The sequence below is a fragment of the Brassica napus genome, chromosome A1, assembly GCF_020379485.1.
Source record: "Brassica napus cultivar Da-Ae chromosome A1, Da-Ae, whole genome shotgun sequence".
Classification (NCBI taxonomy): Eukaryota; Viridiplantae; Streptophyta; class Magnoliopsida; order Brassicales; family Brassicaceae; genus Brassica; species Brassica napus.
The window spans coordinates 10,806,449-10,826,540 of NC_063434.1; the positions used below are offsets into that span (position 1 = coordinate 10,806,449).

General features: G+C 40.5%; 5 protein-coding genes and 1 long non-coding RNA gene across 7 annotated transcripts; 5 read left to right on the forward strand and 1 right to left on the reverse strand.

Annotated features, from left to right (window-relative positions):
- Nucleotides 1–3,034: 3,034 nt before the first annotated feature.
- On the forward strand, nucleotides 3,035–4,951 carry LOC106446247 (probable aspartyl protease At4g16563). The gene has a single exon (XM_013887947.3). The coding sequence runs from the start codon at nucleotides 3,077–3,079 to the stop codon at nucleotides 4,685–4,687; it is 1,611 nt and encodes a 536-aa protein (XP_013743401.1). The 5' UTR covers nucleotides 3,035–3,076; the 3' UTR covers nucleotides 4,688–4,951.
- A 2,354-nt stretch (nucleotides 4,952–7,305) lies between these two features.
- LOC125592872 (putative 57 kDa heat shock protein) lies at nucleotides 7,306–8,306 on the forward strand. The gene is made up of 2 exons (XM_048768569.1): nucleotides 7,306–8,232; nucleotides 8,296–8,306. Exons 1-2 carry the CDS (start codon nucleotides 7,872–7,874, stop codon nucleotides 8,304–8,306), a joined length of 372 nt encoding a protein of 123 aa, XP_048624526.1. The 5' UTR covers nucleotides 7,306–7,871.
- Nucleotides 8,307–8,339: 33 nt separating this feature from the next.
- Nucleotides 8,340–9,499, forward strand: LOC106360737 (putative 57 kDa heat shock protein). Its single transcript, XM_013800393.3, has 2 exons — nucleotides 8,340–8,374; nucleotides 8,453–9,499. The coding sequence occupies exon 2, from the start codon at nucleotides 8,470–8,472 to the stop codon at nucleotides 8,740–8,742; it is 273 nt and encodes a 90-aa protein (XP_013655847.2). The 5' UTR covers nucleotides 8,340–8,374; nucleotides 8,453–8,469; the 3' UTR covers nucleotides 8,743–9,499.
- Nucleotides 9,500–9,634: 135 nt separating this feature from the next.
- LOC106446266 (putative 57 kDa heat shock protein) lies at nucleotides 9,635–11,126 on the forward strand. Of its 2 annotated transcripts, none has more exons than XM_048768947.1 (5): nucleotides 9,635–9,872; nucleotides 9,984–10,334; nucleotides 10,409–10,441; nucleotides 10,525–10,572; nucleotides 10,687–11,126. In XM_048768947.1, exons 1-5 carry the CDS (start codon nucleotides 9,833–9,835, stop codon nucleotides 11,010–11,012), a joined length of 798 nt encoding a protein of 265 aa, XP_048624904.1. In that variant the 5' UTR covers nucleotides 9,635–9,832; the 3' UTR covers nucleotides 11,013–11,126. The 2 variants fall into 2 exon arrangements, with proteins under 2 accessions (XP_048624904.1, XP_013743421.2); XM_013887967.3 differs by having other exon boundaries at nucleotides 9,643–9,872; nucleotides 9,987–10,334.
- Nucleotides 11,127–11,803: 677 nt separating this feature from the next.
- On the forward strand, nucleotides 11,804–13,220 carry LOC125593096. The gene is made up of 2 exons (XR_007329006.1): nucleotides 11,804–11,915; nucleotides 12,515–13,220. It is a non-coding gene; the product is annotated as an uncharacterized LOC125593096 (long non-coding RNA).
- A 1,324-nt stretch (nucleotides 13,221–14,544) lies between these two features.
- LOC106360747 lies at nucleotides 14,545–19,964 on the reverse strand. Its single transcript, XM_048768885.1, has 4 exons — nucleotides 19,208–19,964; nucleotides 18,260–19,129; nucleotides 15,309–18,167; nucleotides 14,545–15,197 (listed from the first exon to the last, which is right to left on the reverse strand). Exons 1-4 carry the CDS (start codon nucleotides 19,962–19,964, stop codon nucleotides 14,545–14,547), a joined length of 5,139 nt encoding a protein of 1,712 aa, XP_048624842.1.
- Between the last annotated feature and the right edge of the window lie 128 nt (nucleotides 19,965–20,092).

The following is a 20,092-nucleotide window of genomic DNA, read 5'->3' on the forward strand; positions in this document are numbered from 1 at the left end:
TTTTGATGCTCTAACTACAAGTGTAGGGGGAGGTACTGGTTGCTGTGCATAAGATTATCATTTTCATACTCCAGCTTAACTGAGTGATAAGATGTGTTCTTGCAACATCATAGCAATCTCCGCAGAACAGGTAACGCTTTAGTAAATTTGTACGTTAGCATCTTTCATGCTAACAAAATTTATGAGTTGTTAAACAGTGTAATAAACTTGTACGTTAGGAGTGACCTTACATCAATTCATGCTAACAAAACTTGAGTTACTAAACAGTGAGATAACCTTGTACGATGCAGTAACCATTTATGCTAATAAAACTGACGAGTTATTAAACAGTGTGACACGAGAATGAAATCCTTCTAGAACTCAAGTTTCAGACAAGCGCCTATACTTATCAATAGCGAGAATTATATTTTGATGTTAAACTAAAAATATGTGCTCATCTTAAGAACTAGATGCGATTGATACCAAATCTTCTCTGCTCACGTGCAACTTGTTCAACTAGGCAGAAGTACAGCTTGCAGTTGCAGTGCCTTACGCTTCTTTGGTTGATATTGCGTCTACGGGACTAGTGTTTCTAAATAAAAGAGTGGTTATGGGTTAACATTCTGGTGACGTTTGATAAGATTCACTAGAAGAACATGAGCTAACAAACAACATAGCTTCTTAATGGTGTTATGTCTTCAATAATTGAAACTCTTGATTTGCCATTTGTCTTCAAAGGATGTAGGCCCACAAATTATAAGTTATTTTGGATGGATTTACTGGTAATCCTCAACCACTATTGCCAAATACCAACTCTTTGTTTGGACTTGTTTCTCTGTTCTTTAGTTAATAAGTTCTGCATACAGACATATTCACATTAATCATGCGTTTTATTTTGCTTAAATTTTAAAATGGATTGGTCCTGGCCTTGTATGTTTTTTTTTTTGTTTTGTATTTGAGTATTTCTAATGCCTTTAAAGCAGATAGATAGCTTTTACAATAAAATATCGATTTGTTGTGTTGATTGGCAATGATTATAGATGAAGAGTTTGGTGAGTTCTTAGGTTTCTCAATGATTATAGATGAAGAGTTTGGTGAGTTATTATTCTCCATGTTTTGTTGTGTCACCTTATGATACTACATGTCTAAAGGGCTGTTCGTTTGGTTGTCGCAGGTACCGGCGGCAGCGTCAGCGTCAATATTCTGCGTCAACTCTTGTTCGTTTCGTTGACGCAGGAACCGACGGCAGCGGCAGCATCCGAACGCTGCGTCCTGCGGCTGACGCCGATAAAATATGCGGTCGCAATATGATATGCGGCAGCGTCAGCGGCAGCGTCTGCGAAACGAACAACAACTGTCCTCATTGACGCTGCCGCCGCCGCTGACGTTGCTGCTGCTGCTGACGCCGAAATCTGCGGCAACCAAACGAACAGGGCTTAAGTAGTTTATTGGATCATATCCTCAAATAAACCACATGAAATGTATATAGTTTATGGAAATAAGTGGTAATCTCATGCATGGACTAGCTTTTTTATTACATCAAATGTCTAATAACTTTTTTGTTTGTGGTGACACAAGAAAGCTAGAAAGCTTGAGCTGGCTCCTGTGACTTGTGAGGAGAACAGCTCTTGCGAAGAAGACATCAATGAACCTTTTCTTCTCGAAATGACGACCAGAGTTTATTGATTTGTTTTTGGTGCAGAAAACAAAACTGCAATAACGTCACTGTCAAGTCTCAACATACTCAGGTATGCCTTTGCTTCATTGGTGCCTTCTTCTCGTTTTCCGATTTTCCAAATACAGCTAATATATTTTTTCTTGCATAATTCTTCGAATATGCCTCTCTGTTAACAGCTGTATCCAAAAGCTGAATTTTATATAAATAAAATTCTTGTATGATTTTTTAAGAAGAAAAAAAAAGAATCCATTCTTTAATTTAAGAGAATAAGAATCCATATTCTATACATTGACACGGTTTCCTTCGTTTTTCAAAATTTCAATTACTTTTAGTAAAATATAATGCAAGTATTTTATACTTCCAACTTCCAAATTTTCAATGCGAGCGTTCCTTTTGCGAAACTTATCCTTAAAGTTATTTATTTTATTTGTTTATAGAAAAATAACTAAAAAGTATCGGCTTGTACCGGAGGAGGTTGGTGAATTTTTATCCGTCTCTTGGTACCCTTTTGTCGTTTAGCAATTCTCCACCTAATCCAGAGCTTCCAATAAAACATAGCCATAGCAATTATATTTAGCTCTCATATATATTAATTCTTTAAATTCTTATCTAATAACTATATTTGTAATTGTAAGTACTTATCTTCCTTTGTGATTGATTAGTTCGTAAAAGTTATTCAAATTCATTTTCTCAAAAAAAAAAGTTATTCAAATTCAGTATAGGTTTATATAACAAGATATACTTGTTTGGAATAAACAATGCATCGCATTTGGTCATATATATTTCTACAAATTAATAAAATCTTTGATATCATAACGAGCAAATGTGATGTGTGGAAGTGTGGAATTATAAGGTTTGGCTGCATGGCATAAATACCGAAGGAGAATTGAAGTTGTGTGTGGAGAAGAGTAAGGTACACGTACCTTTCACTCTCTAACCCTGTCCATGGCAATAGTCCACCTGGCTTGTCTATGTGGCCTGTACACAATTATTATTTTGTAATTTTATCGTGTTATGGTATTTTAGGGTTTCAATGCATTGATTTTCATTTTGAGGTTTATGTATATCCGAGGGGATGGATTGGATATGTTTTAGCCAATTAAAATGGTTGATATTGAAACATTAATTGGAACCTAACCTAAATAAGAGAAGAAACATACTACTCAAAAAGTAATAAATGTATGGTTGCATTGCATGCAAAACTCCCCCACAATGGAGTTGACTTCCAGTGATCAGTTTTCACTATTAGATTGCGTATTTGTTTTGTATTGGTTAGTTCCGTGTCAAACTCCAATGCTATATTTGGGACTCTGCATGACACTATTTAAATCGCTCATCAAGTCTTTTTCTTTCAACCATAAGTGAAATGATAGTCCAAAACAATGTATTTTGTTACTAGTCTTCATAATTGCTTTTTTAATGTTAAATAGTTATACTTCATGCCATCATTTAATAATAATTTTATCTACCGATCATGTCTTCTTGCTCTGTACTATAAAAAAGAGTCGACCTCTTCTTCAAATTCAAAAGCAGAGTCATACAGATATATCCGCCATGAAAACGTGTTGCATCTTCTTCATCTACTTGGCGATTATTCTCCAACACTGTTTCTACTTCTCTGTTTCGTCATCATCACCTCTTCTTCTCCCCCTCTCTCACTCTCTCTCGACCTCAAAACACTCTTCATCTCCTCTCCACCTCCTCAAGTCATCTTCCTCCCGCTCCTCCGAGCGTTTCCGCCGCCACCACCAAAAACGCCAACAACATCAACTTCCCCTCCCACTATCTTCCGGCAGCGATTACCTTCTCTCCCTCTCCGTCGGCTCCTCCTCCTCCGTCTCTCTTTACTTAGACACCGGAAGCGACCTCGTCTGGTTCCCTTGCCGCCCTTTCACCTGCATCCTCTGCGAATCCAAACCTCCTCCTTCTCTGACCTCCCTCTCCTCCTCCGCCACCACAGTCCCCTGCTCCTCCCCTTCTTGCTCCGCCGCACACTCCTCCCTCCCATCCTCCGACCTCTGCGCCATCTCGAACTGTCCTCTCGACCTCATCGAAACCGGCGAATGCAACAACTCTTCCTACCCTTGTCCTCCTTTCTACTACGCCTACGGTGACGGCTCCCTCGTCGCACGTCTCTTCTCCGACTCGCTCTCACTCCCTCCCCTCTCCGTCGCTAACTTCACCTTCGGCTGCGCTCACACCACTCTCGCCGAACCCATCGGCGTCGCTGGCTTCGGACGCGGACGCCTCTCTGTCCCCGCTCAGCTCGCCTCTTTCGCCCCTCACCTCGGTAACAGCTTCTCTTACTGCCTCGTCTCCCACTCGTTCGACTCGGAGCGAGTCCGCCGCCCGAGTCCACTCATCCTCGGACGCTTCGTCGAGGAGAAAGAGAAACGTGTCGGAGCCGATGATGATCATAAGGAGAAGGTCGAGTTCGTCTACACAGAGCTGCTTGATAACCCCAAGCATCCTTACTTCTACTCTGTTTCCCTCCAAGGAATCTCCGTCGGAAAACGGAATATTCCTGCTCCGGCGATGCTCAGACGAGTGGATAGGAACGGAGGCGGAGGAGTGGTCGTTGACTCGGGGACGACTTTCACGATGCTTCCCGCGAAATTCTACAATTCGGTGGTGGAGGAGTTCGACAGTCGGGTCGGGCGGGTACACGAACGGGCTGATCGGGTCGAACCGAGTTCGGGAATGAGTCCTTGCTACTATCTTAACCAGACGGTTAGAGTTCCGGCTCTGGTTTTGCATTTTGCCGGGAATGGTTCCAGTGTTACGCTCCCCAGGAGAAATTACTTTTACGAATTTATGGACGGTGAGGATGGGAAGGAAGAAAAGAGGAAGGTTGGATGTTTGATGCTGATGAACGGTGGAGATGAATCGGAGCTTCGAGGTGGGACCGGGGCGATACTGGGGAATTACCAGCAACAAGGTTTCGAAGTCGTGTATGATTTGTTGAATAGAAGGGTCGGGTTCGCTAAGAGGAAGTGCGCATCTTATTGGGATACGCTCAATCAAAGCTAACGAGCGCGCGTTATCCAATCCCAGCTTCAATCTTTTAAATAAGTCAATGTGCGCCTTACCGGTTCGACCGAAAACCGGATGATGGGTCTTATCGAACAGTAATTATGATATCGAGCTGTAGCCTGTACGTAAAAATAGCTGTAGGTTTAATAATTCGATGGACCTGTCATCTAAAAGTATATAGAAGGGTGTATCATGTACATGTATGACCGGTTTTGAAACGTTGTAGATATATATTTTTTTAATTTAAGGCCATTTGTAGTATTATGTTTCGTTTAAAGATTTTATTCATTATAAAAAAAAAGTTAAAAGTTTGGGTGTTATTCATTATTGGTACGCGTCGCATTAACAACTAACTGAGAACCAGACGGATCAAATAAAATCTTAAACGATGTCGGCAATTTAGTCAAAGTTTTGCTTGTAAACCAATTAGACCACACCTACAAGTGACTACTATAATTTGTGATATTTCATAAGATATCACTGTCTTCATAGATATTTAACGAACAAAAACAAACGAGTAACTCAATTATTTGGCTTAGTGTCACTATTTAGTTGGAGGAAAAGAAGATGGCTTTGAATCTTTTTGATAATTATGAATCAGATGACTAGACAAAAGGATTGACAGGCGAGCATACGTGGCGGCGGATTACGACCAGCAAGACTAGCAAGCACTAGTCGTTCGTTAATCTTAATTATTGATTTGCTTTTCAACTTACGAAGATAAAATTTTGTTATCCAAGTTTAAAACTTCAAGAGGGATTGGCTCGGAGTCCAGAGACAGCTAGCTGTGATCCACACGTGTGCTTATAGATTCTTTCCGCATTTTTATGTAGGAGTGTAGGACCATTCATTACAAAATAACGAAGAACAAACCATCTCAAAAGTTTTTTTTTACACTAAATGTATCCATTGTTTTATTGGTTTTCAGACATGTTTTGTTGTAGCCAACTTAGCATATAATTAGAGTTTCTGGCGAATTTAGTTGTAGCCTGTTAACCAGGTGATCTATCCGTCTTCATAGCACGTGTCCACTGATCAGATGGAGAAACTTTTTTTACTATTTTGTCGAGTTATTTGATCAGCTGTCCAAGCGTGTATTGGGATTCTTCAGCGCTTTGGCAGTTTGGCGATTCCTCTCTCCAAATATGATTAAAAAGTTTTTTATTTTTATAAAAAAAACATGTATCAAAATATATGTCAAATTTTCTAATGTTAGGTTGTCGATATAAACGATAGTATATAGTCCCAATCAGACATGTAATGCTGCTGCTGCCTGCAGGAGGCCACCCGCCAAAAAATACAAACCAGACCTGTTTTGAATAGTGACATGTAAAGAACATATGGCTTTGTATTTTTTTTGCGGATATCCACAAAAAACACATTCCAATAGCCGGCATGCAGTCCATTGTAACATTCAGCCTCCAGTTGTTAGACGATTGTATATGGCTAGCCATATTTCAAAGGATAATTTTGGTGTTAAATGCTTGAACCAAACTTCTTAATATTACTTCTTAACTGCTTGAACCAAAGGAGTAATATAATTGCTAGCTATTTGTACACTCTCGATCATAGATTTTTTTTGAAACCATTAAAACTGTTACATTAAACACATCGACTAAAAGCTACTCTCTCCGTTCCACAAAGATAGACTTTTTAGTGTTTTCACACATACTAATAAAACACATTAAATTGCCATAATAAATATATCGTTTTCTGTAATTTTCAATTTTCAATAAATTTTAATTCATAGTAATTCAATAAAATTAATTAATTTTTTGAAATTTATAATTTTTTCATAAAAACACACAAAAATACATTTTTCGAAACCAAACTTTTTTTCTAAAAAGTTTATCATCGAGAAACAAACGGAGGGAGTATTCTATATGTTATAGGTTTATGTTATCATGTGATTCATGTCCATATATAAAAGCATCACCCCGAACCCAAGAGAAAACCATCACCCAAATTAGTTTGTGAAGTGGGCTTACATCCGATTAATATAAGGCCATTTAAAACTTAAAGATAGTATTATGCATCATGATTCATGCATAGTCCTGAGAGCATAGCTCTGCGAGCCTATGCTAGATCATTAGTAGATGCCTTGTTCTAAAAAGCGGCCGAGTTGCCGAGTAATCGTCCGCAAAATTGTGAAGCGTTGGGTCACCGTAGCGAGTTTGGCCAGTTCGGATGCATTCCACGCTCACCCGCGTTTTGACCGCCCAGAACGTGATTTAAGGTTACACGGCCGCGTAATGTTTTTTTCTTTTAACTACCGCCGCGTAATTTTGTTTCCGGAAACCTCAAAAATCTCTGAAGATGTTTCTATTTGTAGATCTGATGTAATTATAGTGTACAAATCAAGAAAATCAAGTGAAAACAAAAAAAAAGAACAAAGAAAGAACCATGGATGGCCATAGTTTAATCGCAGAACCAAAGAAAAAAGAAGAAGATGAAGACGTACGTGTATCTTTTTATATTTATTAAAACAAAGTAAATAATAAAAAACTATAAAACACCATAATTCACGGGTTGAACCACATTTTAGTAGGTCCAAAAGGTTTAACCAAAACAATTGACCTAAGTTTTAATAATATTTGGAATCCACAAATGAAGATATGTACTAGTGAGTACTATAACCATAAAAAAAAATCCCCGATTACTCCCCGATTTATTTCCGATTTTTCGATAAATCGCTAGGCGCTGGTCATCCGCACGCGTTGCGCCTAGCGAGTTTCCGAACAAGGAGTAGATGTATAGACACTGTTAACAAAAAAATATATGTATAAATAAATAAAAGAAGAATAACGAAAATCGTATATGTTATTAACCAGATGCATTATACGTGGGAATGAATTTGGGGACTGCGCAATAAAGTTTCAGTCTTGCTAGTATTTCCAAAGACCAACTTTTTTTTTTTGATCAATTCCAAAGACCAACTTAAATGTAAAAACACAGACCTTTTTCAAGTCTACAGATTTTTTTAACAAATTAGAGGAGGACGCGTATCCTTTTTGTCGTTTTCATCTGAGAATATCTTCTTTCCCTCTCTCGTTGTTGCCTTGCCCTCCCACAAAGATCCAAAAAAGAACTATAAAGCTAAAATCTCAGAGAGCCAGATAGAGTATTATAAAGTAGAAGAAACCCTAACATTAAGTAGCTTTGAAACTCCCTTTGCTGAATCATGGCAGCCGTCCCTGAAGGATATTACGAATCCACAAACCCGTTTCTAGTTCACGGGCCAAGAGGTTTTGAGGAGTTCAAGTTGCTTGAGAGTTTTGGCATGTACGTGAGGATGGACTTTCCAGGCGTTCCGGAGGAGTGCGTGAGGATTTCTCTAGACCCGGCGAAGAAATCTTTGGCTGTCTACGCAGATGCTCCCAAGGTCCATAGATACGACCTCGCTCAACGGAAGTACCTCTCCGTCATCGAAACCGTCTGCAGTTGCTGCGCGTTCGACCGCTTCACTTACCAAATGTCAGACGGTGTTTTAAGGCTTCATCTCTCCAAGTCTAACATCGATCAACGTCGCTCTTCCTGCATCGGTACGTACCAGACTTGTCTTTTTCTATTTTCTTGTTCTTCATACATTTATATTTATTAATTAGAGTATAGGTGAATGATTAAATTATTTTTCTGATTCTTTTTGTTTTTTCACAGAGTTTAAATATTCTGCTTTCGGAGAAGGTATGTTTACATTTATTCCATTTCAATCGATATTTTGAAAAAAAGTGTTTACTCATTTGTCTGTGTTTGTGCTCGTAGATATCTCTGGCAATGACATGGACGAGTCGTATGAGTCGAAGCAGCTCGAAGACGGCAATGTATACGTGCGTTTAGACATGCCAGGCGTTCCCAAGGACAACTTCACTGTCTCAGTGGCTAACGGCAAAGTAAACGTGACTGGTCAAGCTCCTGCTCTTAGCCACGACTCAGGTTCTCGGTTGTACTCTGCTGACGTGGTTATGCTCTCCGGTCCTGTCGACTTTCCTAGCCATCGGGTCAAAACCATCATCAAGAACGGTGTCATCCGACTCCTCGTCCCTCCCGTTTGATATCATTAATTATGATGATGACGTGGCTAAATATATGTTTCTTTCTGTTTGTTAAATTTGTCTTCATGAGTGGACCTATTTTGTTGGGATTGATTAATATTCCAAAAAGTAACATTACTTCAATTTGTGTAGGCATGCACTCTATCTTTTTTTTTTATATGAATATATGTCTAACCAAATAAAAACAGTATGATAATAATTATGAACAAATGTAAAGTGTATTTTATGTGTGAAGGCATGCATTTAATTACGCAGTGTACGATAAAGCTGAAAACTTACCAAATTAAGGCAAAGACCAACTTTGTTGTCTATCTTGATACAAGACAAAAACCTCAGAGCTTTCACCAGAGTAGAAACGAAAAGATGAAATTAATAAAACTTATACGTTTGTATATTAGCGGGTAATTAATAAGAAATATGATATTTTGCGTGTCACTGGAAATTGTTGGTAAATAAAAGGCGAACACGCATCCTAGTATATACAGATCGCATTCACAAATGTAAAGTCGACACGTGTCGTCAGAGGGATTAGTTGTCATTTTCACCTGACAACCTCCCATACTATGCTTGTTTTAGAGCTTAGTCTCAAAAATTCAAAAACCCTAGAGAGAGAGAGATCTCAAAAAGAAAAAGCACTAAAACCCTAATTAGTCTCAAAAATTCAAAAACCCTAGAGAGAGAGAGGTCTCAAAAAGAAAAAGCACTAAAACCCTAATTAAAATCACGACTATACTCAATGTCAAGGAGGTTATAATCAACCCTAGCCTTATTTTATTATTCTTAAAATCTGTAATGTCAATTGACTGACATATACTATTAGTTTGTTACTATAATAAACCAGCATTACAAAGACGTCCATAATTGCTACTGGGTTAATAAGCGCAAGAAATTGCTTCACAAATAAGAAGTGGACGCGTGCCCCCTCTCTAGCAGTGTAATTGTTTTTGTCGTTTTCACCTGACAATATCTTCTTACCCTTCTCGTTGCCTTGCCTCTTTTTCTCTCCCATAAAGATCAGCACGTGAGAGAGAGAGAGAGAGAAGCAACCCTAATATCCAGTAGCTAAAAACCTCGCCCCATCTGTTGAATCATGGCCGCCGTTCCTCTTCCTGCCGTCCCTCAGTCTCCCGGTAAACTTCTTCTCTGAACCAATAAGAAGCTCAAATCTCATTCAGTTTTCTCGTTTACTGAGATGATTGATTTTCACTGATATTTATATCTTCTCTGTGTTTGTTTGGTAGCAGAAGGGTTTTACGCAATCAACAACGAGTTTCTCATGAATGGGCCAAAAGGGTTTCAGGAGTTCAAGATTCTTGAGAACGACATCATGTTCGTGAGAATGGATTTTCCCGGCGTTCCAGAAGATGGCGTTAGTGTTACTCTTGAACCCTCCAAGACCCTTGTGAGTGTCCGCGCCCACGCACCCAAAGTCCATGCACACGACTTCTCTCACCGGAACTACCTCATCATCACCGGACTCGTATGCGGATGCTGCGAGATCTCCGGCTTCACCTACCACATGACCGACGGTGTTCTCAGGCTTCATCTCTCCAAGACTAACATCCTCCATCCTCAACGCCCTTCCTGCAACTGTGACCCATTAATTATCTATTTTAGTTTATTATATATACGAATCATTCTAAATTTTACTTGTTTTTTTGGTCAGCGTTTCTCGGTGGCATACGTTTCAGAGGAGATGGTAATTTTATTTTATTTTCTTTTGAATTTTTTCTTACACTTTGTAAATGTTTCTATCTTACTCTCCTCTATGTGTGGTCGCAGATTTCAGTGGATGTCCTCATAGGCTTCCCTATAACAGGGATCCCTATCGTATGTGTTAATTTTTAATTAACACTACTGTATAAAATTAATCATTATGATTCAGTAATATGTTTGGTTTATTAATTTGTCATTGTGGTAATTGCTATATGTGTGGAAGAGCAGACCCGGCTTTAACGGGTCCGGTGTTGATGCGTCACCCGAATGTGGCTGAAGGAACGGCTATGGCTTATGAGTCAAAGCAGCTGGAGAACGGCAGCCTATACGTGCGTTTAGACATGCCAGGTGTTCCCAAAGACAACTTCAACGTCTCCATTTCGAGCGGGAGAGTGAAGGTGACTGGTCAAGCTCCTGCCGTTAGCCATGACTCCGATGGTCGCTTCTACTCTGGTGACGTGGCTATGCTTTCTGCTCCTGTAGACGTTCCTAGCCGTCCGATCAAAACTATCATCAAGGATGGTGTCATTCGCCTCCTCATCCCTTCCGTTTGATGTGAAAAAACGCGTTTGCGTTTGAAATAATTTGAGTGGACCCCAGTTATTGTCGTTATTTTGAGGATTATGTTATGTCACTTTATTTTTTGGACTTTTGGATATGTTCACAAATGGTTTTCTCTAAAGCCCATTCTCTTTATGAACAAGTAATGTTTTAACAAGACTCATCAGTTTCATTCCTCAAGAGTGCATGGGTGCACTATACAAGTTCAACAAAGCTAGAGCTAAAACCGTAACAATAAATCGAAAAAATGAGAGACTAAACAAATCAGAGCACCATTAATGCAGTTTCTAACGTGGGTTTTTAAAGAAAATGGGGTATTTAATTAAATCAAAACAAAAAGAAATTAGAGTAGTCGATCCTTAATTGGGTGTTTTTGTAACCGATCGTATATGGGTTTCTGTAAACACGTGTCGGCATATGTGATTTTTCCTTTTTTTTTTCTTTTTCTCTTCCTTTTCTTTTTTTTTCCTTTCTCATCTCTTCTCTTTGGTTTTCTCGTGATCTCCGTCGGGAAGCTGATTGAATTTCTCAACGAAAGTGTCACCTCCGTTCAATCGGCGTATCCTCCGGTCAATCGCCGTCAGGTCCATCTGATGCTGAAGCGTAAGTCTCTGATCCCCAATTTCTCTTCTCCAATCCTCGATTTATTTTTCTTAATAATTATATATAAATTCTTCTTTTTTTTTCTTGCAGCAAGAAGATTCGTCTCAGCCATAAGGTAAATTAGAAACCCCATATTCACTTTTGCTTAAAGCTTCGAACTTTAGGGTTCTTGATGGGGTTTATGCAAACTAATTGACATGTTTGATTTTAGTAAAGTCTCTATATTTTGTTGTTTGTTCACGTATAGTGATCCCTGCCTTGCTCATGATTGGTTGATATGAAACAGTTTGATCGTTTTGATCTGTGTTTAAAAAGGCGAGCGCCTTTTGCGCCAAGGCGCAAGGCGCACTCAGGCGACAGCCCCATCGCCATGCACCTCCCAGGTGAGGGTATGGTCACTAAGGCGCGCGCCATGGAGCGCCTTGACCTTAAATCTAATGCGCCAAAAGCGCTTGAAAGGCGCGCCTTATAGATTCTAATCTAAAGCATTATGTTTTGACTCTCCCTGTGTTCTAATCATGAGCTTCGTGGCATAGCCGCCGCTCTGTAACTTTTGTGACATACTCAGGTGAAGAAGACGATATAAACTAACCTAATTAACCCTAAATAATAAACCAACCCGGTTTATAATATTAACCCATGTGCCTTTCAATTTAATTTTAATGAACCAACTTAACAATAAACTAAGTAATCCAAGATGAAAGTTTAATGAACCAATTTTGAACCAACATGAAACCAAATAAACCAACTTTAACCAACTTTCTAGAAGGACACGCTTAAGAATTGAGAACTAAAATAATGTCCGCAAGGCGAGCGCTTTTGTGCGCCATGGCGCATGGCGCAAGGCTAGGAGCATCTCGCCTTGGTTCGCCTAGCGCTTTTTAAAACACAGGTTTTGATGCATTTTGATGATATGAGCTAGTTAGTTGTTTCTTCTAGTATCACTGATGTTCTGTTTTATCTAGCTTGATCGACTCATTTGCATGGGTTTAATTTTTAAATGTGAACTGTTCTGTTCCATAAAAAACTCAAGTCTTTAATTATGATGTGTTGTGTTGGCTTTGTAAGCTTGGTTTTGTTGTTGTTAGCATACACATTCTGCTTTGGGTTGTGTGTGTTGCGATTGACACATAGCTTTTCTTTGGGAGCAGCATTCAGTTCTCCGACGTCTAGCAAGTATAGCTTTGAGTTCTCAGGTGGTGGTGGAGGAGGGAAAGGAAGAAGATTCGTGGAGGTTTTGGTTGGGTTCGTAGTCGAGAGGTACTTTACTGTCTCTTCTTTTCTGATGCACTTTTGGTTCTTTGGCATTGGATCATCTTGAGTGGCTTGGTGCTATGTTTTGTAGAAACTAGTGTTTGGATTAGTCGTCAGGAAATTTCAGTTCTGATATTGAGGCAGTTTGTGTGTAGTCTTTTACTAATCATGAGATTGATCAATGGATAGAGCTTTGAAACTTGTAACTTTTTTTTTTGTTTCCACCACTCATGTGTTTTTGTGGGGTTTTTTTTATAAGAATTCTTAATTAAGAGACTAGCATTGGAGCACTAAACTAATTGTTTCAAAATGTTATATTTTAATATGTTTTATTTTATAAATAATTTTATGTAACAAAAAAAGTTTATAATTTTTTTTAAGAATCTTTAATTAAGAAACTACCATTGGAGGCACAAAATCGAACAGTTTCTTAACTAGATTTCTTAACTCCACCAAAGTACACTTATATATTTAAATATTCATTAAGAAATACTATAGAGTTTCTATGGATAAAGATGCTCTCAGCAACACTCAATTTCATTACTCAAACTTCATCAAAACAAAAACCTCAATCGAGGCATTTCTCCAAAAGGTTACCATTTATAAAAAAAACATCAAAACAAAAACACCAATCTTAACAAATTCAGTTTTTTTTTTTCTAACAGAGAGTGAGTTGAATTATTTGCAACTATTTTTTTTTTTTCAAATGATAACCTTTTGGTGAAATGTCAATTTTATCCAATTATTCTTTTAACTGTGTAACCATTTGCATCTCAGACAAAGAGATTTGTCTGCTATATAGTTCTAGCTCTAGTGAAACGAAGGGACAATGACGGCTGATGTGGTGGTTGTGGATGTGCAGAGAGAAACTTGGTTGGGTTTTATGTAGCTCTAGCGATGGATAAGTTGGTGACATGCAGAAAAATTGGTTGCTTGGGAAAAGGGAGAGAGGTGTAGGCGCGTGTAGCTCGAGAGCGTAGACAATAAATAGATGAAGACAAGGAAGAAGAGAGGAGAAAAATTAAGAAACCGTTGATAATGTAAATTTTACTTTTCCCATGTCTCTTCCTCCTGATCATGCATTTGTTATTTCTTGTGGATAATGAGGAGCTAATTAACACGTTGAGTTCATGTAAAATGCTCTTCCAATAGTTGAAAACAAGCTAGAACTAGTTGCAAATTTGTGGTCGTCAATAATATTGCGACACACACCCCGATGCCTATGGGGGAAAATAAAAGCAACTTAAAATCTATATGTGATTGATAGAGGAGGACACTCATAGAGCAGTTTGAACGGTGTTTAGCTTGCCGTTAAAAGCCCATGTACGAGCAGTGCCGGTCCGGACTTACGTGGTGCCTAAAGCAATTTAAATTTTTTTTTTTTTGTAAACTGGCCTTCTTAATTTAAATGCAAAAGAAATAAAATACATCAAGCCCAAGGCTTAAGTTTGTTATGAGTAAACCCAGTGTTATACTCTTAATGAAAACACATATTTTAGGAACTGAAGCCCAAGTAACAGTCGTAGCCCAGAGTTGAGAATCAAAGTTGAAACCGTGGAAAGTGGAGAAGAATTGTCGAGAAAGTCTGCACATTGTCTTGGCCATGAGAGATTATGAACGGAGGAACCAAAGCTGTGTCATCGCGGAAGACGCCCTAGGGTTTGCATGTCAGAAGCTTTGGAGACGGTTACGGATTTGCTTGTCTATGAGTGATATTAACGCACCCGGAGGTCTGAAGATTTGGTGGTGGAGACGTGTGTTACGCTCATTCCAGAGCCAGTAAATCGTGGCTTGAGTTGCTAGTAGTCGAAGACGAAGAGAATCGCGATTCCCTCGGAGAGCCAGGAGTTGATTGAGATTGTCGTCCCATGAGGCATGAGCTTGCAAATCGCATCGATATGCTATCTGATTCCAGACCGTGACACTGTAACGACACTCAAAGAAAAGGTGATTTCTACTCTCATGATCAGTGTTGCAAAATAAGCATAACGGATCTACATTAAGACCCCATCTTGTTAACCTGTCTCTTGTAGGACATCGATCCAGTAGGACTAACCAAGTGAGGAAGCAGTGTCGGGGGATTCCGTATGAGAACCAGACAATCTTAGCCCAAGGAACTAGTGGCTGCGGACCCTTGAGGTAAGTATATGTTTCACCAGTTCTGTAACTGTGTCTAACTCTTCCATCAATCTCCCATTCGAAATAATCCTCCTCATCTAGTAATTCTACGGTAGTAAGGTGTACCTGAAGCGCTAATTGATTGTCAGTTCTTGCTGCAGGGATATTCCACCGGCCTTCAGTATAGAGAGACGCCACCGTTGCTGTCCTCGAGATTCCAAGTCTGGTTGAATTACCATTCAAGAATGTGTGAAGATTTCCCAGAGGTGACCAGTTATCAAACCAAAACCGTGTGGTTTGTCAATTCCCAATACGTCGTTTAAGCAGCGGGTAGACAATAGCTCTAGCCTTGATCATCTTGTTGACTAGCCAAGAATGGTTGGTGCTTGTTCCTATCGTCCAGTAGTTTGATACGTCGCCTTTTAGGATTACCTCCTTAAACCAGCAGACCCACACAGAATTCGGGCGAAAGAAGAGCATCCAGATAAGCTTCAGTATGCACGCAAGGTTCCAAGTATGAAGGTCTTTAACTCCCAGTCCTCCCTGATCTTTGGTAAGTGTTACTGTCTCCCAACTTACTCTAGCAGTATGGTGACCTTCGCTCTTGCCTTTCCAAAGGAATATGCCACACAGTGAATTGATTTTATTGATGCATGACTTTGGTAGGATGAAGCTGGAACACCAAAAGGTCGTAACACCCGAGATCACCGTTTTTATCAAGAGTAACCGCCCCGCAAATGACAGAGCCTGAGCTGACCAGGAGGATAGACGCTTCTTAATCTGCTGAAGTAGAGGCTCGCAGTTCTGCAAGTTGAGCTTTTTCGTACACAGAGGGACTCCGAGATATCGCATTGGTAATGAACCACACGGCATCCCCGTCGAAACTTGGATAGTTGCAATATCTTGCTCTGTAAGTCCCGAAGCAAAAAAACTAGATTTTTGCAAACTCACAGCCAGACCTGATCTCTTTTCAAATTCGTGCAGTAGCTGGAGCACCCTCTGAACGGACTCAAGTGACCCATCAATGAAGATCAGTAGATCGTCGGCAAAGGAGAGATGAGTTAGCTTCGTTTTATGGCACTGATGATGGTAAGATATATATCCTGCCCTCGCTTCTTTATCCAACATCATTGACAAGTAGTTCATAGCAATGACAAACAGGTAGGGAGAGAGTGGGTCTCCTTGCCTTAGTCCCCTTTTTCCTTTGAAGAAACCATTCACCGTGCCATTGTAACCCACCATAAATGTTGTCGTGCAGATGCAAGCTTTCAGCAATCGGATGAAAGGAGCAGGGAGATCTATACTATCCAACGCTGTGAACAGAAACTCCCAAGAGAGAGTGTCGAAAGCTTTTTCTATATCGACCTTAATGGTAATCTTCTTAGTTCCTTTGTTCCTGTGGTAGCCATTCACTAGTTCGCTAGCCAATACAGTATTTTCCACTAGGAGTCTACCCTCAACAAACGCTGTTTGATTGGGCAAGATTAGCTGACTAAGAATAGGCTTTAGACGTCTCACCAGCAACCGTGAAATGACTTTATAGAGGGTATTCAGACAGGAGATAGGACGGTAGTCTGATATTGTAGATGCTCCAGTGAACTTAGGAACCAAAGACAAGATCGTTGAATTTGTGGTTTTTGGCAGGAACCCTGAGTCGAAAAAATCTTGAATCGAGTTGACACATTCCGCACCTAGAAGAGACCAAGAAGCTTTGAAGAATCCAGAGGTGAGTCCATCAGGCCCCGGAGCTTTATTTGGGTTAAGGGAAAACATTAGCTTAGTGATCTCTTCATTTGTAGGCATCAGGAGGATTGAGTTTATCTGCTGCTGGCTGCATCTGACATGCGTGAGGCTACGAAACCAATCAGCCGGAGTGTACCAGAGCGATGGGAGGGAATCAGGTCCAAGAACACCTTTAAAGTGAGCTATAGCGTGAGCACTCATCTCCAGTGGGTCTGTGATGAGAACACCTGACAAAAGGAGGAACGAGCGGATTGCATTGAAGCTAGCTCTCATTTGGCAGACACGGTGGAAGAAGGTAGTATTCAGATCTCCTTCACGAAGCCATGTTATTCTAGACTTTTGCTGAAAGAAGCATTCTTCAATTTGCCAGAGAAATTGCCATTTCAGATTAAGATCATGTTCTTCAGCAAAATTTTCAGGAGTTGGATCTGACAAGGCTTGTACCTGCACAAGTTGTAACAAACGGTAAGCTTCATTAACTCTCTGTTGGATATTTGAGAAATTTTCTTTATTAAGAATTTTAAGACTCCTTTTAATGCTTTTCAGCTTCCAACACAGAGACGCAAAGTTGGCAGACACACTTCCGGCGAGCAACCATGCATCAGTAACAACCTCCAGGAAGCTCGGGTGTTTGGTAAGGTAGTTTAGGAAGCGGAAGGGTTGAGTTCCTGCTTTAGGGAGTTGGAAGGCTAGGTCAATAAGGCACGGGGAGTGATCTGAAGGGGCAGGAGGGAGGAAAGTTGCAGTGGCATTAGGATAACTGGTAAGACACTCACTGTTGATCAAACATCTGTCTAGTTTCTTTGCAATTGGGGAGCCGTCACATTTGTTTGTCCATGTGTGAACAGGGCCATAGAATCGAAGATCAAACACTCCCATCTGTAGTAAACTATCACGGAATTGGAACATTTGCGAAGAATGTGTACTGTGACAGAAGGATGAATGCTCGTAAGGGTGAAGAATCTGGTTAAAGTCCCCTCCTACCATCCAAGGCCTTGAATCCAGATCATGAGCAGAATGCAAGTTCAAAAGCTCCACCCAAAGGTCAGTTCTCTCTTCAATGGTATTTGAAGCGTAGATGGCAGAGTAGATGATAGGAGTACAATTAGGCAGCTCAATCTCACAAGTAATCATTTGCCTTGACTGTGTTATCACTCGAACTTTTGCTGGATCCTTCCAAATAAGCACGATTCTCCCATCTTCATCAGATGAATGGTTAGATAGATAGTGCCAGTCTCGACATAGGGTAGACATCAAACGGGATAGAGATAGTTCCTTAATATGTGTTTCCAATAGAGCACCAAAAATGGGTCTGTGACTATAAAGCCAATCCGAAAATGTCCGATGTTTTACCGGGTCATTTAGACCACGGAGGTTCCAAAAAAAGAGTTTTACACTCATTATGTAGAAAAAGAGGGTTCCCCAGTAGACTGGAGAGGGTCAGAAACAGTTAGAAGAGGCAAAAAAGGGTTATTTGTGGAGGTATTTATGAAAGGGGAATTTTCAAGGTACCTAAGGGTACCAATCACGGGGAATGAAAGGTCAGGGGACGGTTTAGAAGACTGATAGATGATTTTGGGAGGTGCAGTAGGGGAAATGGTTGGGGAGGAACGGGTTCTTTTTAATGATGGTTTTTGAGGTTTGTCCGAAGAAATGTGAGCGGTGGAAGGGAAAATCTTCTGATTTGGCATAGGGACAAAAGAGGGAGTATTGAAAGCAGAGGGGCTAGTGGGAAGTGAAACAGTGTGGGTGGAAAGTAAGGGTTCAACGGTGATGGGAGGGAATGGTTTCTTGACAACATACTGTTTGGTTTTTACAGATTTTGTTGGAGTTTTTATCGCCGAGTCTGAGATCTTTTGCTTTGACTTATCCACAGGAACTTTTGCTATAGGAGGTGGATCCTTTGGCGGTATGTAGAGCAAACAATTTTTCATGATATGACCCAACTCATGACAATGAGCGCATGTGGGAGGCAGCCATGGATAGTCCACTTGCACTTCAACAACTTCTCCACTCTGCCTTTGAAACTCCACTACAATCGGAAGAGGCTTGGTGAGATCTACTTCCACCTTGACATGAGATAAGGTAAGACTCACTAGGTTTAGAGTAAAGTCATCCGTTTCTTTAGGCTCTCCAATCAACCCCGCAACTAGGCTAAGGCCTTGTTTATAACGTAGGTCGAGAGGAACTCCAGTGAGGTGAGCCCAAATCTGGATAGAGCTAAGAAGAGGTGTTGTGGAGGAATGCACAGAAGACCATTGAGCGGTATGAAACATCGAATCCCCCACATACCATATATTTTTTTCCAAGATCTTCTGTCGAAGGAAGTCACTAGGGATCCTAACCAGAACTGAGCGTTGTAGAGGGTTGTTATGCATCTCAAGCCTTCTACCTTTACCCCACATATGACAGAGAACACTTTGGATCTGCTTGAAAGGTGGGGGGGGGGGGGGGCGACCGTTAAAATAACAGATAATGAAATCTTTATGAAGCTCTGCGCCTTTGTGAAAGACAGAGTTCGGGATTAGCACACGAGGTCGACCAGTTTCAAAGATAGTTACTGGAGCGAGTCTCTGGAGAGACTTGTCTCCTCTCACACGAAGAGTTTCCGCTAGAGTAGGAGCAGCATTATGGGTTTGGGGTTGGGGTTGGAAAATAGGAGGTGGATTTAGTTGTGGGGGGGCAGTGTGTGGCTGAGAGTTGGGAATGGTGGATCTTACAGGAGGGGAAGGAAGAGCGGGATCAGAAGGAGTTAGGGAGGTAGAGGCACTGTTAGAGAGCAGGGGAGAGTTGTGGTTTGGTTGAAGGATTTTGAAATTGGTGGGATTTGGTTCTGAATAAGGTAAGTTAAGCTTTTCCAGAGAGGGGGAAGGGTTAGTGGTTGAGGATGAGGAAAGAGTTTTAGGGTTTCCTGTAGCAGGAACAGTGAGTATAGATTCAATCTCAGCTAGCGAACCAAACTGAGTAGTGGCTTGAGAGATGGCTGAAGCTGTAGTTGGGTGTTGAGCTTGAGTCATAACAGTATCAACATGGGTGGTAGTGAGGTGGGATCTACGAGTTTGAGAACGGGTAAGAGGAGGAGTGGAGTCTAATGGTGGGAAAAGATGGGGAGAAAGAGGGGACTGAGGGTCAGGGGGGTCAGGTGGTGGTAGGAGAGCTTCTCCGGAGGTTGAAGACGCTGGTTGCACGGCGGAAGCACGGCCAGGAAGGGCCCAACGAGTCTGCATTGGTAAGCGCGTCAGAGAGAAACTGACTTTTTTTTTCTATTTTTGTTTTTTGACAGCAATTTAAAAATTTGATGCCCTAGTTATAAGTTATAACTAAACTTTTTGTACTGCATTTTAAGTATATAAAC